At 43.6% G+C, this 15,901-nt stretch overlaps 1 protein-coding gene across 1 annotated transcript in view; it reads left to right on the plus strand.

The window, feature by feature from the left end:
* ANKRD13A (ankyrin repeat domain 13A) overlaps positions 1-15,901 on the plus strand; it is a 33,744-nt gene that overhangs the window by 15,407 nt on the left and 2,436 nt on the right. Inside the window, exons 6-14 of the mRNA XM_066260405.1 lie at positions 19-208; positions 4,790-4,856; positions 6,497-6,578; positions 7,505-7,566; positions 9,077-9,207; positions 10,083-10,240; positions 10,980-11,093; positions 12,390-12,550; positions 14,860-14,927. Of these exons, the coding sequence (XP_066116502.1) occupies positions 19-208; positions 4,790-4,856; positions 6,497-6,578; positions 7,505-7,566; positions 9,077-9,207; positions 10,083-10,240; positions 10,980-11,093; positions 12,390-12,550; positions 14,860-14,927 (1,033 nt within the window). The remainder of the gene's footprint in view (positions 1-18; positions 209-4,789; positions 4,857-6,496; positions 6,579-7,504; positions 7,567-9,076; positions 9,208-10,082; positions 10,241-10,979; positions 11,094-12,389; positions 12,551-14,859; positions 14,928-15,901) is intronic.

A 15,901-nucleotide genomic window follows, 5' to 3' on the forward strand; every position in this document is an offset into this window, starting at 1 on the left:
CCTTGTTTCCATGAACAGACAACTGGGCGGAGTTGATGGAAGTTAACCATGATGACAGAGTGGTCACCACTGAACACTTTGATCTTTCCCAGGAAATGGAGCGCCTCTCTCTGGACATGATGAAGCCATCAGCCAGGGAGGTGGAGAGGCGACTCACGAGCCCAATCATTAACACCAGTCTTGATACTAAAAATATTGCTTTTGAAAGGTACGAATGTAGGTTCTGCATTTTAATGTCTCACTCCTTTACTGCCATCTTGAGTGGCATGTATGTATTGATTGGAAGTTATGGGTGGTTTGGGATTTTTCTAATAGGGCAGTTTAACCACTAGTGTTTTAAAGTTAATCTCTGCTCTCACCAAACAAACCAAAGCTGAAGTCCTTCATCTTATATCATTTTTATAGTACATTGGTTAAATCTTCAAGAAATGTCTTCATATTCTTTTATGGGCCCTTTCTAAAGGATTTTACTTGAATTTTATTTTTGTTTTGGTTTTTGGGGATCCACCAGACTCCCTAGTCCCAAACCATGGAACTTTGAGTTTCCAGAAGCTAGAAGTGATCCAGTATTAAATGTGGTTATGTGGATATCAGTCATGTTCACACCGTTCAGAGAGTTAAATGTGGTTCTGTCTCCCCATCTCCCCTACAGTGAGACCTAATAGTTTAGAACAAGAGTCTGGAGGGTTTCAGTTCTATTCCACATTCTCCCCGAAGAAACCTCGGTTAACCCAGATGTGTGTGGTCATCTGCCTCTGGGCTGTGCAGAAGTGTGTAGGGCATTCATAAGGGAAGTAGACGCTGTCAGCCGCTAACCTGAGTGTCTCTGCCGTAGGGCTCGCTGAGCCGGGAGTCTGTATGGGCCGGAGTGAGGGTGTCACATCCAGCTCTCTGTATACCAAGCAGTACGTGAGCTAACACAAAGAACGTTATCCTGGATTCAGGCTTCCTTTTCTCTTCATAAGTATACTAACTGTCCTTTCTTTTTCTTTTCTTGTTGCCAATATAAAATACATTAATAAAACTGAGTTTTCTGTTTAGTCAAATATAAGACTTCTTAAGTGCCCTATTTCTTTCATTTTACATCAAGCAGTGGAATTAGGGTATCTGTTTGTAGCAGAAGAGAAAACCCAAACACCAGGTGTGCTGCTGTTTTGGTAGAGGCACCCCTCCTGAGGCGGAGTCAGTGCCCCATTGCCAGCCTTTGGTCACTAGCCTCTCCAGATGACAGCCATTGTCTTCCGGGGTAGCACGGTTTAGGGACTGACCATGGCTTTACCAGTACAGGTCTTGGGAAGACATCTCTAGTCTTTGGTGTATGCCTCTGCAGAGAGGAGGGCACTTTTAGCACAGAGCTCTGTTCATAAAGCTGACAGATAGAGGAGCCTGCTGTCAATGCGACATCCCAGCAGTGGCGACAGGAGCTGAAAGAACTGAGCATGCTCCTAACTGTGCGGCTTTGGGCAAGTGGCTTAATCTCTCCAGGTTTCTGTTTCTTCAGCCGAAAAAAAAGAAGTGAACTTAGAGATGAAGTCTCTGAAGTCTACGCCCTAAGAGGTTATGAGAAGAGCCGCCGTTCCCTCTAGTTTGTCAGCAGAGTTGCTAGTTGTTCTTGAATACAGTTTCTGAAGAGAGTGTGCTAGTTATTGGCTGTTTCCCACTGAGGGTGGATGGGAGAAGATGGCATGTTCCATTTGTCCTGAAGACTAAGTCGCATTTTGTATAAACATGGTTTTCAGATGGTTCAAGCTAACTGTCCTTTTGCTACTGACGGGTTGCTGAGAGAATTTATAGAAGAGCTGCTTTTTTGGTGGTACTCAGAATTAAACTATGATCAGTGAGCTTCACGTGCATTACGGATTTGAGTACGAGTAAAGCACTCTTGAGTGAGGTTTGCTACATAGAATTGTGCATATCTCCTCCTTTTTGGAAGAGTATTCATTTGCTTGAATTTGGATGTGAATCACTTATATTATGATAGTCATTTTCATCCATTTATTTTTTCTAATCTGTTACTTGGGGCTTGATGGTTGTAAATTAATGCCTTTCCCGCATATTTTTTTTTTTTTTTTTTTGTATTTTTCTGAAGTTGGAAACGGGGAGGCAGTCAGACAGACTCCCGCATGCGCCTGACCAGGATCCACCCAGCACGCCCACCAGGGGGCAATGCTCTGCCCATCTGGGGCGTTGCTTTGTTGCAACCAGAGCCATTCTAGCACCTGAGGCAGAGGCCATGGAGCCATCCTCAGCACCTGGGCAAACTTTGCTCCAATGGAGCCTTGGCTGTGGGAGGGGAAGAGAGAGACAGAGAGGAAGGAGAGGGGGAGGGGTGGAGAAGCAGATGGGTGCTTCTGTGTGCCCTGGCCGGGAATTGAACCCGGGACTCCTGCATGCCAGGCCGACGCTCTACCACTGAGCCAACCGGCCAGGGCCCTGCATAAATTTTTGACCTAATATTTACCCTCTGGTTGCAGTTTGGGTTTTTCTCTTCTCTGAAAGATTATGCTCAGCTCACCTTAAACAAAACACTCCCTGCCACCATCATAGCTTTTCTCCAAATTGTATTGCAGCCTCCAAACCACAGCACTTGCTACGTGGCCTTTGGTGTGTGGTCTCAGCAGCGACAAGCAGAGGGGAAATTGGCAAAAGAGGGAAGCTGGGAGTTCTCATATCATTTTCAGATGCCTCTACATGTAAAGTTAGTCAAGTGCCAAAAAGTTATTAGAATCCTGGTTTTAAACTAGGAGGTAGACATTGAATTTAATAACTAAACTGTCAGTGGATTTATGGGCAGGATGGTGGAGAAGTGAACGGCCTTTGTGGAGGAGTTGGTGCCGGATCGGGGCATGTTGCTATCGGGATTGGTATTTGTTTAGATTACCCCAGAGGAGGTTACTGTACAAGATGGAATTCAGGGTCTTGCATCGTTATTGAAGAAATATCAAAATAAGTTCTTTAGTTTTTCAAATAAGTAAAACTGAACTACCAGAGAGTAGGAATGGAAAAGGAAGTGAAATAGTCAGGATTGTGGCCAGAGCGGATGAAGGTGAGTGGGGGGTGTGGTTTCCAGGGAGGAAAGCGCAGCTCTGTTTCTCAGCAGATGTGAAGTGTGAAGGATGAAGGGGAACAGATCTAGTCCCCCTTTGGTCCTTCAGATGACTGTGCGCCAGGAAAGTATTATTTCCCGTGCTGAAATCTCAAGTGACTTAGTGACAAGGAACCAAGGATTGAATTTGTTCACCGAAAGGAATATCTTGATTTTCAATTATCAATGAGTAAGAGAGGGCTCTAGTTTATTAATCAGTTAGTGTGGTCCCTGGCCCCCTGTACCCCAGGATTATTTTGTTTCTGAAATGTCACTTGGACATAGTTTGTAGTTTGTATAATCCCTTTAGGATTTCCTTCATTCCCTCCGAGGGTCATGGTGTATTAATTGCGAACAACTAATAGGAAAACTAAACTTGGGTCCTTTCTCTGATGATGGTGGTAATACACACATAAAACATTTTATACCTCATCTGGCCTTTTATTTACCAAATCCCATTAGAAGAGAAGCAAACTGTTTAGAAACACAATATGCAAATAATCACGGACCTTTTTTGTGACTTGACTAACCTGCTACCATTCCTGGAGCTTCCCATGTGATGTTCCACTTCACCCATGTCCAGGATCAGAGCACGAGGCAGGAAGTTGCCCTACACAGGGCCAAGTGCAGCAGTCTCAATAGAGCTAGGATGTGATGTCTTAGACCAGTGGTCAGCAAACTCATTAGTCAACAGAGCCAAATATCAAAAGTACAACGATTGAAATTTCTTTTTAGAGCCAAGTTTTTTAAACTTAAACTATATAGGTAGGTACATTCCTTATCATAGCACCTGCATGTGGTATTTTGTGGAAGAGCTACACTCAAGGGGCCAAAGAGCCGCATGTGGCTCGCGAGCCGCAGTTGGCCGACCAGGGTCATAAACAAAGGGGCAGTTTGGCCAGGCCTCCCCTCAGTGGTAGGGTGTGCTGCTTTGAAAAAGAGTTAGAGCTTCTTGGCTGCTCTTGGTTCCCGTGTTCAGTTTTTCCAGGAGTGTGTTGAGTGGAATAACTGGGTTTTTGGGCACTTTACCAATGCTGCAGCTGCTGCTGGAATGCTGGGCTACTTTAAAAGCAGTTCCACAGATCAATGGCTGGGCTGAAAAACTGCTTTTAACATCCCTCCCCCCTGCTGCACCAAGCCTGATAAAACACATGACTGACTCCCAAGCCATTTTGCAGGCATTGATGGTTTCTCCAAGCGGCTTGCTGGATGAGTTCCCGTCCTGCCCACTCTTTCCTGGGGAACAAGGATGGCCAGTGCCTCCTCGTTCTAAGAATTCCTCAATTGAGCTGTGGCTGTATATGGGGACATCTGTGCCTCTGGTTAAGATGACCCAGATATATGCTCTGACCCAGACACCACTGTGTGGCGAGCCCTTAGACACGGGTCATCTTCACTCCCTTCTTTAGGACAGCTGTTCGATAAATGTCACCACCTCTGTCACCTATGCTGGTAGTTTTTGTAAAGAAGCCAAGAACGGAGGCTGGCTGTGCCGGGGTGAGGCCAACTGATTAATAGCTGGGAGGGGGGCAGGGGATGCATAAGCCATCTGTTATTCATAACATCCTTTTGTGGACAGTTGGACCATAGTTTCCAGGGGCCCTTCACTAACTTAAGCTGGGGAAAAAAACTATAAAGGCTGCAGGGATAAATCTGAATGGCATGTTGTACATGTAGAAATTTGTGGTGTTCACTTTTTATCAGAACTAAATCCGGATTCTGGGGCTGGAGGACAGATAAAGCAGAAGTTGTTAATGGTTACGAAGCAAAGGTAAAAGGAAACTCTTAAAATAAGATTTATTATAGCAATTTAGCTTCTATGCAAATGCGGAGTCTGTTCAGATTTTGTCATGCTTCTGTGCCATGGAGATTATCTGGGGACTGCATACTGTCTAACGTGTCCCTCACTTGGATGTTTATTTTATTTGACTTTCAGAAAATGCCATAGTATGTCCCAAAGAGGACTAGAGAGTTATGCCAAACAGAAACAGCATTTTAGAGAAATGAGTACAGGTACCAGTTGTCCTGGTAGGAATCACAAAAAAAAGAGATGGAGAGAGAGAAGGAAAGTAAGAAAAGAAAGGAAGAAAGGAAAAAAAATAGATGATTAGATTTAGCATAATTGTTCATCATTTTTTATAACCTGAGTGGATTTTTTTAAAAATCGTAAAATAACTTTTATGGATTTTTTTTTTTAAAGTTAGCCTAGTTGTAACCAACTGGCTTATAGCCCACTGACATGTCATCGGTGAATTTAGAACATAGTTGTCATAGTGGAGACGACAGCTGGCATTGTGTCTGCAGGACAGCCCTGTTTCCTGGCCCCTCCTGGGCCCTGCAGTACAGCAGGGATTGATGGCTCCTGGTGATGGAGCCAGGCACTGCAGAATCCTCTGGTGACCTCTGGGCAGCAAAGAATACTTACATCATGCTCAGCAAAATACATTTAGTAACAGTTGTTCCAGTGCCGAGTGCGTTTCGTAAACCTTTGAACATATGGCCAATACAATTAATTCTCTGTTAACCCCCATGGTTCCCAAGTCAACCTTGATAACAGAGCATCTACACTGGCAGTTAATCTTTTTTGTCACTATCTAGCATACATTTTAAATAGTGACTTGTTGGTTGTAAAGCTCATCAGTGTAGAGAAACTTGTGTTCATTCCTTTTCCCTTCTGCCAGCAGATGGCTGTCTAAGTCAGTCCTCTTATAAGGGGACCAGAAATCAGTAGACCAGTGGTCGGGAACCTTTTTGGCTGAGAGAGCCATGAATGCCACATATTTTAAAATGTAATTCCGTGAGAGCCATACGACCCATGTATGTTACGCATTATCCAATAAAAATGTGGTGTTGTCCCAGAGGACAGCTGTGATTGGCTCCAGCCACCCGCAACCATGAATATGAGCAGTAGGAAATGAATGGATTGTAATACATGAGAACATTTATATTTTTAACATTGTTATTTTTTTATTAAAGATTTGTCTGTGAGCCAGATGCAGCCATCAAAGGAGCCACATCTGGCTCGCGAGCCATAGGTTCCTGACCCCTGCAGTAGACAAATGAATACAGGCTGGGATGTGTTAGCACAATAGAAGTCCAGTGGGGAGACCTAAATTGCAGGACATTCTTTGAGAGTGTTTAGCAACAGGAAGGGCCAGTAGGAAGATGCAACTTGTCTCTGTTAACTCCTCAGTATTTAAAATTCTCAGACATGCAAAGTGACTGCTGATGCATTTCTAAGCTTATCGCTTGTGTATTTCCTCTGAAGGGTCCTAATGATTGTTAACCATTTCTCATTTTTATTTGGCTGGATTTTTTTTTTTTTGGCTTCAGCATTTTTGCTCTTACTATGTTTATTTTTTGAGTTTTGATTCCCTGTATCACTGTTTTCTCTTGCACACGTCTCTCAAGGTTTACACAGTAAATAATGTGAGCGTGATAACCAAAATACGGACTGAACATCTGACTGAGGAAGAAAAAAAGAGATATAAAGGTAATCCTCCTCACCTTTTAAATCTAGAGAGAACTTTGGTTGGCTCTGTTAAATTTGGGGGTTGATGTGATTGGTTGTGCTAATCCTAACCATCACATCCATTTATAAAACATGCCTTAGTCTGACTCATTCTTGGAGATATTTCTCATAGTTGGCTTCAGCCATAATTAAAACCATTCATGAGGGCTTATTTATATGTTACGGAGAACAATTGTTGGATGAAAAAGTCGATACGGTTATTGGAGAATATTTGTCATTGGAATAAATGATTTGGTCCAAACTATCAAATTGAAAGATTTGGACAGAACTTGGACTCTGAGTCAAAACACTGCTAATAAATGGGTGCCATTTCCCACCTGCACCAGTGGCTGCTTCTGCGGCTTTGTGAAGTTGCTGACCCTCTGTGCCTCAGTTTCCTCAGCAATGAAATGGAGGTGCTCTCATGCCTTTCTTAGAGTTATTGGAAGGAGCTGATGAGTTACTTCATGTAAGTATTTAGAGCAGTGCCTGCTGTGTGTGACTAGCACACAGTGAGTGTTAACTACCATCACCGCTGTTGTTCACTGTAACTACCACAATATAATTACTGCAGTTTGACAAATGAGGAAACTGAGGCCCAGGACACATGGGCAGTGACCAACCAAGATGAGATAGGAATCCAGATCTGGCTCACTCTCAAATCCAGCCTCTTTCACTATCTGCTTTAATTCTTATAACTGTTGTTCATCTAGTTTAGAGACCCTAATAAAAGTGTCCTCCAAAGGATAAATTATAGCTGATGGTTATTGTGGGTGGTTTTTATGAGTCTTTCCATAAATGGATTTCCTAATGCAGGTAGCTTGGATCAGCAACTTTAAAATATGATGAGAATCTGTAGTCACAAGTTGAGTATAATATTAGACATTAAACGTTTCCCCCCTCTATAGCGGACAGGAACCCACTGGAGTCTTTGTTGGGAACTGTGGAACACCAGTTTGGTGCTCAAGGGGTAAGTTGAAGCAGCATGCTTTCAGCGCAGTGTAAAGGAGATGACTTTTCTGTCCTTGGGATGGCATTTACTGAATCTGGAACGGACCACTGTATTTGAAAAGGCTAAAGAATACTCCCAAGCGGAATTTGAGACACTCTCTTGGAAGAGAATTAGATGAGTGAGTCTTTAAAAATAAAGATTTTAGGGGAAGGGTAGTGATTCTAGAAATCAGGGGCTTTCTTTCTTATATGTTATAAACTAGTATCTATCTGTAAAAATGAAAACAACCCTGGCCGGTTGGCTCAGTGGTAGAGCGTCGGCCTGGCGTGCAGGGGTCCCGGGTTCGATTCCCGGCCAGGGCACACAGGAGAAGCACCCATCTGCTTCTCCACCCCCCCCCCTTCCTCTCTGTCTCTCTCTTCCCCTCCTGCAGCCGAGGCTCCATTGGAGCAAAGATGGCCCGGGCGCTGGGGATGGCTCCTTGGCCTCTGCCCCAGGCGCTAGAGTGGCTCTGGTCGCGGAAGAGCGACGCCCCGGAGGGGCAGAGCATCGCCCCCTGGTGGGCAGAGCGTCGCCCCCTGGTGGGCGTGCCAGGTGGATCCCGGTCGGGCGTATGCGGGAGTCTGTCTGACTGTCTCTCCCTGTTTCCAGCTTCGGAAAAAAAAAATACAAAAAAAAAAAAAAAAAAAATGAAAACAAAAGGATTTCAGGATTTCACTTTTTTTTTTTGGTGATAGAGGGACAGATAAGGACAGACAGACAAGAAGGGAGAGAGATGAGAAACACCAATTCTTTGTTGTGACTTCTTACTTGTTCATTGATTGCTTTCTCAAATGTGCTTTGACTGGGGTTGGGGGAGGGCTCCAGCAGAGCGAGTGACCCCTTGCTCAAGCCAGCGATCTTGGGCTTCAAGCCAACCACCTTTGGACTCAAACCAGCAACCATGAGGTCATGTCCATGATCCCACGCTCAAGCTGGCAACCTCGGGGTTTCGAACCTGGGTCCTCTGCATTCCAGTCCGATGCTCTGTCCACTGTGCTACCGCCTGATCAGGCAGGACTTCACATTTTAACAGAGCAGCTTAACAAATATTTTCTCATGTGATCCTCACAATAACTATGTGAAATTGCTACAATGGATGTCACTGAGGGTGAGAAAAATGAAACTACCTTTCCAGGGTCCCAAGCTAGAGAATGACAGCTAGAACTTAAACTCCAGCCGCCCCCCCCCCCCAGATCTCCTATGCTTTCATATATTTCTCTCTCTCTCTTATAATCCAGAGATAAAAGTACAAAAGAATGGAGAAATATTTTGAGATGGAGAAATCCATTAGACTCACCATGTAGTTTGATAATATATGTTCATAGATTTTCTTGTTCTGTGCAGTAACTTAATAAAAAAAAGTTAATGACTAGAACTTCCTGATCTGTAGCTGGTTAACATGCCCACCTCAGAGACTGAGTGCCATAGGCCTCCACTTGTGAGCATCAGTTGGCATTTCTGATTCCCCTGAGTTCTGGCTCGGCAGGACCTCACCACAGAATGTGCCTCTGCAAACAACCCTACAGCCATCACACCAGACGAATACTTCAGTGAAGAGTTTGACCTGAAAGACAGGGACATCGGAAGGCCGAAGGAGCTGACGATTAGAACACAAAAGTAAGAAAGATTCAATGGCCATTTTCAACTTCAGATTCTTATTTGTTTCAGAATTCTGATGTCTTACAGGTCATGTTCAGTCATTATTCTGTCCCTTTAAAAATAATTTTAGACCCTGGCCGGTTGGCTCAGCGGTAGAGCATCGGCCTAGCGTGCGGAGGACCTGGGTTCGATTCCCGGCCAGGGCACACAGGAGAAGCACCCATTTGCTTCTCCACCCCTCCGCCGCGCTTTCCTCTCTGTCTCTCTCTTCCCCTCCCGCAGCCAAGGCTCCATTGGAGCAAAGATGGCCCGGGTGCTGGGGATGGCTCCTTGGCCTCTGCCTCAGGCGCTGGAGTGGCTCTGGTTGCAACGTGGCGACGCCCAGGATGGGCAGAGCATCGCCCCCTGGTGGGCAGAGCGTCGCCCCTGGTGGGCGTGCCAGGTGGATCCTGGTGGGGCGCATGTGGGAGTCTGTCTGACTGTCTCTCTCTGTTTCCAGCTTCAGAAAAATGAAAAAAAAAAAAAAATTTAAATTCCTTTATTTGACAAAGGCTAACAGTAGATTGCCCATCTTATTAGCCCTTCTCCAAGTAGAATATAGATTGGATATAAGAATTCTTCATTTTACTGCCAGCAAGCTTTAGCTGATCAAACGAAATGGTTTCTACAGTAGCAGTTTCTTCATGCCTGCCCTCAGTTAAGGCTCTTGCAGGTTGTAGTAGAGGTTGTTTCCCTGACTGCTGGATTTCAGAGTGTTCTGGATTCCTCGTAGAGCTAGTCCCATCATAGCACTGAGTTGAGATGTAAGATAACAGGGAAGACTGTGGCGTAAGGAGGCTGGTGTTGTTTAGACTACTTTGTAGAACTCATCTTTTCTTGGTCAAATCCTGCAGGTTTAAAGCAACGCTGTGGATGTGTGAGGAATTTCCTCTCTCTCTCGTGGAGCAGGTCATTCCCATCATTGACCTGATGGCCAGAACTAGCGCTCATTTTGCAAGACTGAGAGATTTCATCAAATTGGAATTCCCATCTGGATTTCCTGTCAAAATAGGTACCATTGAATGAACCAGAGGAGCACTTGTAGGTTTTGTACTTTGTGGGGGTGACAGAATGTGCTCTAGGGAATGGAGCACTTGAATCAAAAGTAGCATGCAGTGGACATAATAGAGGAGGTCAGAATCCTCTAGTTTAACTTGGCTTAAAGAAGTGTCATGATTCTTGGTCATTTTCCATATCAACATTAGGAGATTACCTATCCATCAGTTCTATTTATTGATGGCGCTGACCGATGTAAAAAAAACCCAAAAATGTGACACATGCATTTCTTCAGTATCAGATCTTAAGTGAAACTTTAAATTAGGTAGTTAATTGAGGAAGACAATTGACACCATGATCTTTGATACATAAATATGTTTTAGGGCCTGAAGTAGTATTCATGATATGATATACAGTGCATGTTACTTGTGAGGAATTTACATTTTGCACTTGATCTTAGCCAAAAGGCTGAGAAGCGATGAGGAATTTACATTTTGGATCGTTATACATTCATGAGACTTGAACCCTGGCTCGATCATTTACTCACTGTGATCTAGGAAAAGATGCTTAATCTCTCTGAGTCTTGATTTTCCTATTTATATACTGGGAAGGGTTGTTATGAGGATTATGTGACATCATTCTTACAAAATATACTTGGCATGGTCCCAGCATAGTAAGCACTCATAGCTAACTATTAAATGATGGCTAATTATTATTTGCAGGAGAGTTATTCATAAAAGCTTTTATTTTGTTAGAAATTCCCTTGTTTCATGTCTTAAATGCACGGATTACATTTGGAAATGTTAACGGCTGTAGCACTGCTGAAGAAACTGTAGCTCAAAATGTGGACGGGACCCAGGCTGATTCAGGTGGGTTGTGTGATTTATTTTTTTCTTCTTTAATTCAGACATTTAGTCATTACACTAATTATTGTGGTTGAAATTGGGGTATCTTATAAAGTAGCTCTCCAGGCTGAATCAAGAAAATTATAGATTTAGTTTAGATTAAGTGAAACAAAATTTGAGATTATGTATGACCCTACTTGTATTAAGAATGCAATATATTCTTTAAAAATGACTATTCACGTGTAATGCGTATACAATAAAATGCTCTCCTTTTTTTTTTTTTTCATTTTTCTGAAGTTGGAAACAGGGAGAGACAGTCTGACAGACTCCCGCATGCGCCCCACCGGGATCCACCCGGCACACCCACCAGGGGCGAGGCTCTGCCCACCAGGGGGCGATGCTCTGCCCATCCTGGGTGTCTCCATGTTGCGACCAGAGCCACTCTAGCGCCTGAGGCAGAGGCCACAGAGCCATCCCCAGCGCCCGGGCCATCTTTGCTCCAATGGAGCCTTGGCTGCGGGAGGGGAAGAGAGAGACAGAGGAAAGCGCGGCGGAGGGGTGGAGAAGCAAATGGGCGCTTCTCCTGTGTGCCCTGGCTGGGAATCGAACCCGGGTCCTCCGCACGCTAGGCCGACACTCTACCGCTGAGCCAACCGGCCAGGGCTAAAATGCTCTCCTTTTTAAGTTTGACAGTTCAATGCATTTTGACAAATGTACACACGTAACCACCACCGCAGTCACGACCAAGAGCATTTCCATTATCCCCCCTAAACTTCCTCAGGCTTTCCCATCAACCCCATTGATACTGTGGATTTTATTGTACATGGATTTATTCTTGTTATTTTCCCATTATTCATTGCTAGTATATAGGAATATAATTGAATTTAAGTTCACACACAGACACATTATCTCTCTCTTATATCTTCACTGTATTTCATAATAAAAAAAGAAAAAACACTGGTGTGACTATATATACATAGCACTTTTCTCAAAGGACATATGCGTAAAACACTTGTTACCTCTGAAATTTGGAAATAGGAGAATGTACGGAGATCTTCACTTTTTACTGTATATTCTTCTGTATTTTTTATGACTGCATTAATTTTATCACTAAATATAATCAAAGCAAAAAGAGGAAAGCAGTATTCTGGTACTTTTGTCTGTCAGGATTATTCTTCAAAATCTCTCTCACATAGCAGCAAACTTTTAATCGTTTTAATTTTATCTTTTTTTTTTTAATTTAAAAAATGTGTATACAGAGTTGATGTGGAAATTTATTTTACTAACCCAGGCACCGGACTGTCCCCTTTTGTGTTTCAGCTTCCCCGGGCACCAACTTTGAGGTTGATCAGTCTGTGTTTGAAGTTCCTGAATCGTACCATGTTCAAGACAATGGCAAAAACATGCATTTGCAGGATGAAGATTACGAGATAATGCAGTTTGCCATCCAGCAGAGCTTACTGGAGTCTAGCAGGAGTCAGGTGCATTCCTCAGAATAAATGGCAGGACATGGCAGGTTTTACCCTCCTGTTTGGCCTTTGAAGCTGACCTGAAAATATTACTTTAAATAACAACTTTGGCACATTTCTGGTATTGACAGAGATGGTTTTGCATTTTATATACCTGGTGTTTTCCAAAAGGTAATTATATGAGCTATGCATATCTCATACAATCTGCATAGCCCCATCAGCTCATTCCAGGATATCTGCTGACAAACCTGCCTTTTCCTTATATTCACCCGTGTAACTAATCATTATGTATTTTGTGGGATGTACTATATGATTTTATGGTACTGAAACAGTCAATTCGTGCTAATTTAAACTGTCATATTTTCCCTAGAATATTATTATGTGTCATTAGGCTCATAATAAGGTATTTGGAGACTACTCTTCCCTAAGGAAGACCAATCATTGTGTTTGATTGCCCAATTAAGGGTGTGATGAAAGTGTGGGTGGATTCTTTGTCAACATTTTCTTTTTTTTACTCAGATGTTTTATTCTGTTATAAGGGGTATAATCCCAAACTCTTTTGAGTCTAGCTAAAAGTAGAGCCAAGGACAGGACAGACCAGCGTTAAGAACAGTTGCCTTTGTTTTCTTTTGTGGATCTTCCTTAAGGCCTCACCTGCCAGGGACAATCCAGGGCATGAGGTCTAGACTCCTGTCCCCTCCCTCCTGGGACGTCCCAGGCTCAGGTTTTTTGCATTCTGGTTTTCTCCTTGAACCTCAGAGCTTGAGTAATGTGAGCCCAACTCTTCGCCCTTCCTATGGACCCATTCTTAGAGCCATTCAGTTTTCTGAGGCTACCTGGCCAAGGGCCACACCCCAGAGCCTATTTCCTTTGAGAGGCCTCCTGGGAGAAGACCCAGCCCTGGACATCACTATCAGCCCAGTACGCCTTTTCTTTTCTTTAATAAGTAAGCTTATTTTTTCCTCCAATATTTACATAACCTGTTGATCATAGTTTTGCAGAGGGCAGTAGTCAGAGTCACAGACAACAGATTCAGTTATGTAATGCTTGACGAAGGGCAATGGGGATACAAGGAATGCATTATTAGGTGATTTCATTGTTGTGTGAACATCATAAATGCATTTACATAAACCTAGGTGGTATAGCTTACTACATACCTAGGCTATATGTTATACCACCATCATGTATACCAGTGCTAGTCAACCTGGTCCCTACTGCCCACTAGTGGGCGTTCCCGCTTTCATGGTTGGTGGTAGAAGAGCAACCAAAGTATAAATAAAAGATAGATTTAACTATAGTAAGTTGTTTTATAAAGATTTATTCTGCCAAACTTAGCAAAAATCCAACATAAAGTACTTGGTAAGTAATTATTATTATATGCTTTAACTTGCTGTAACTCTGCTTTATAAATTTTATAAAGTAAAGTTACTTCCCTACTTTATAAATCACCATTACTGTGGAACCGGTAGGTGGTTAGAAAATTTTACTACTAACAGTGAATCAAAAGTGGGCAGTAGGCCCTGGCCGGTTGGCTTAGCAGTAGAGCGTCGGCCTGGCGTGCAGGGGACCCGGGTTCGATTCCCGGCCAGGGCACATAGGAGAAGCGCCCATTTGCTTCTCCACCCCCGCCCCCCCTCCTTCCTCTCTGTCTCTCTCTTCCCCTCCCGCAGCCAAGGCTCCATTGGAGCAAAGATGGCCCGGGCGCTGGGGATGGCTTCTTGGCCTCTGCCCCAGGCGCTAGAGTGGCTCTGGTCGCAACATGGCGACGCCCAGGATGGGCAGAGCATCGCCCCCTGGTGGGCAGAGCGTCGCCCCTAGTGGGCGTGCCGGGTGGATCCCGGTCGGGCGCATGCGGGAGTCTGTCTGACTGTCTCTCCCCGTTTCCAGCTTCAGAAAGAAAAAGAAAAAAAAAAAAAAAAGTGGGCAGTAGATATATAAAAAGATTGACTACCAAAAATTAAAATTAAAAAAAAATAAAAAGGTTGACTACCCCTGATGTATATACATCATTGACCGAAACCTTGTTATGTGGTACATGACGGTATTGAATTATATATTCTAACCTTAGAAGTCACCTGCTTTGTTCATTTAAACTTTGCTTTTAATAGACTTATTTTGTATCAAGTATGAGAAGCTGTGGGTAGAGAACCATGTGCTACCTTGCACTGTGTCATTTTAAAGATAACCAAAGCCCCTGTTTCACAGAGCACTGTCAATACGGACATGTCAATACTTTTAATTTCATTCTCATTGCTGTCATTTCCTTATGACACCTATTCCTTCTAAGGGGTATTCACATCCATCATGTTTGTTTTTCCTAGGACCTTTCAGGACCAGCTTCGAATGGAGGGATTGGCCGGACACATGTCTATGATGCTCAGTATGAGAGGTAATTGACATAATCCTGATGATTAAACCGAGGTTGGCACAGGCACTTTGTACACGTAACACTGCCCGATGGGGGAAACTTGATAAAGTGTTAGCTCCCTGCTTCCTTGTGGCATTAAATAGTTCTGATCTCTTGGTGGCTGAGTTTCCAGAAATGGGCAGAAGTGCTGACTTGTTCATGGGCCAGTGCCATTGGCAGACAGGCCTCAAGGAAATGTATTTTGATTGGTCTGATCTGCAATGACTGATCACACAGGGTCTCAATGTCCTCAGTGGGATATTTATATAATTTTAAGAATGATGGCATTTTGGGGAAGAGCTACAGAGATGATTACATTTTCTTTCTTTTTAAGGAAGGAAACCAGAAAGATTCATTTTATAAAGCATTTTCTTTTTTTTTTAATTTTTTAAATTTTTTATTTTTTTTACAGAGACAGAGAGAGATTCAGAGAGAGGGATAGACAGGGACAGACAGACAGGAACAGAGAGATGAGAAGCATCAATCATTAGTTTTTCGTTGCACATTGCAACACCTCAATTGTTCATTGATTGCCTTCTCATATGTGCCTTGACTGCGGGCCTTCAGCAGACTGAGTAACCCCTTGCTCGAGCCAGTGACCTTGGGCTCAAGCTGGTGAGCTTTTGCTCAAAGCAGATGAGCCCTCACTCAAGCTGGCGACCTCTCGAACATGGGTATTCCGCATCCGAGTCCGACGCTCTATCCACTGCACCACCGCCTAGTCAGGCTACAAAGCATTTTCTTAAACTTTGGGCATATGAAAACCTGTTGAAGAACTTGAGTTTTGCTTCAAAATAGATCCAAGTTCAATTCCTAGCCCCATCACTTAGTAACTAATTGACCTTGGGCAGGTTTCTTAACCTCTCTGAGCCTCAGGTTTCATCTGTATATAGCACCTACGCCCCCAGAGTTATGTGGGATCCAATGGCATCATGCACATCATGCATAAAGTGGCT

Source organism: Saccopteryx bilineata, chromosome 2, assembly GCF_036850765.1.
Source record: "Saccopteryx bilineata isolate mSacBil1 chromosome 2, mSacBil1_pri_phased_curated, whole genome shotgun sequence".
Taxonomy (NCBI): Eukaryota; Metazoa; Chordata; class Mammalia; order Chiroptera; family Emballonuridae; genus Saccopteryx; species Saccopteryx bilineata.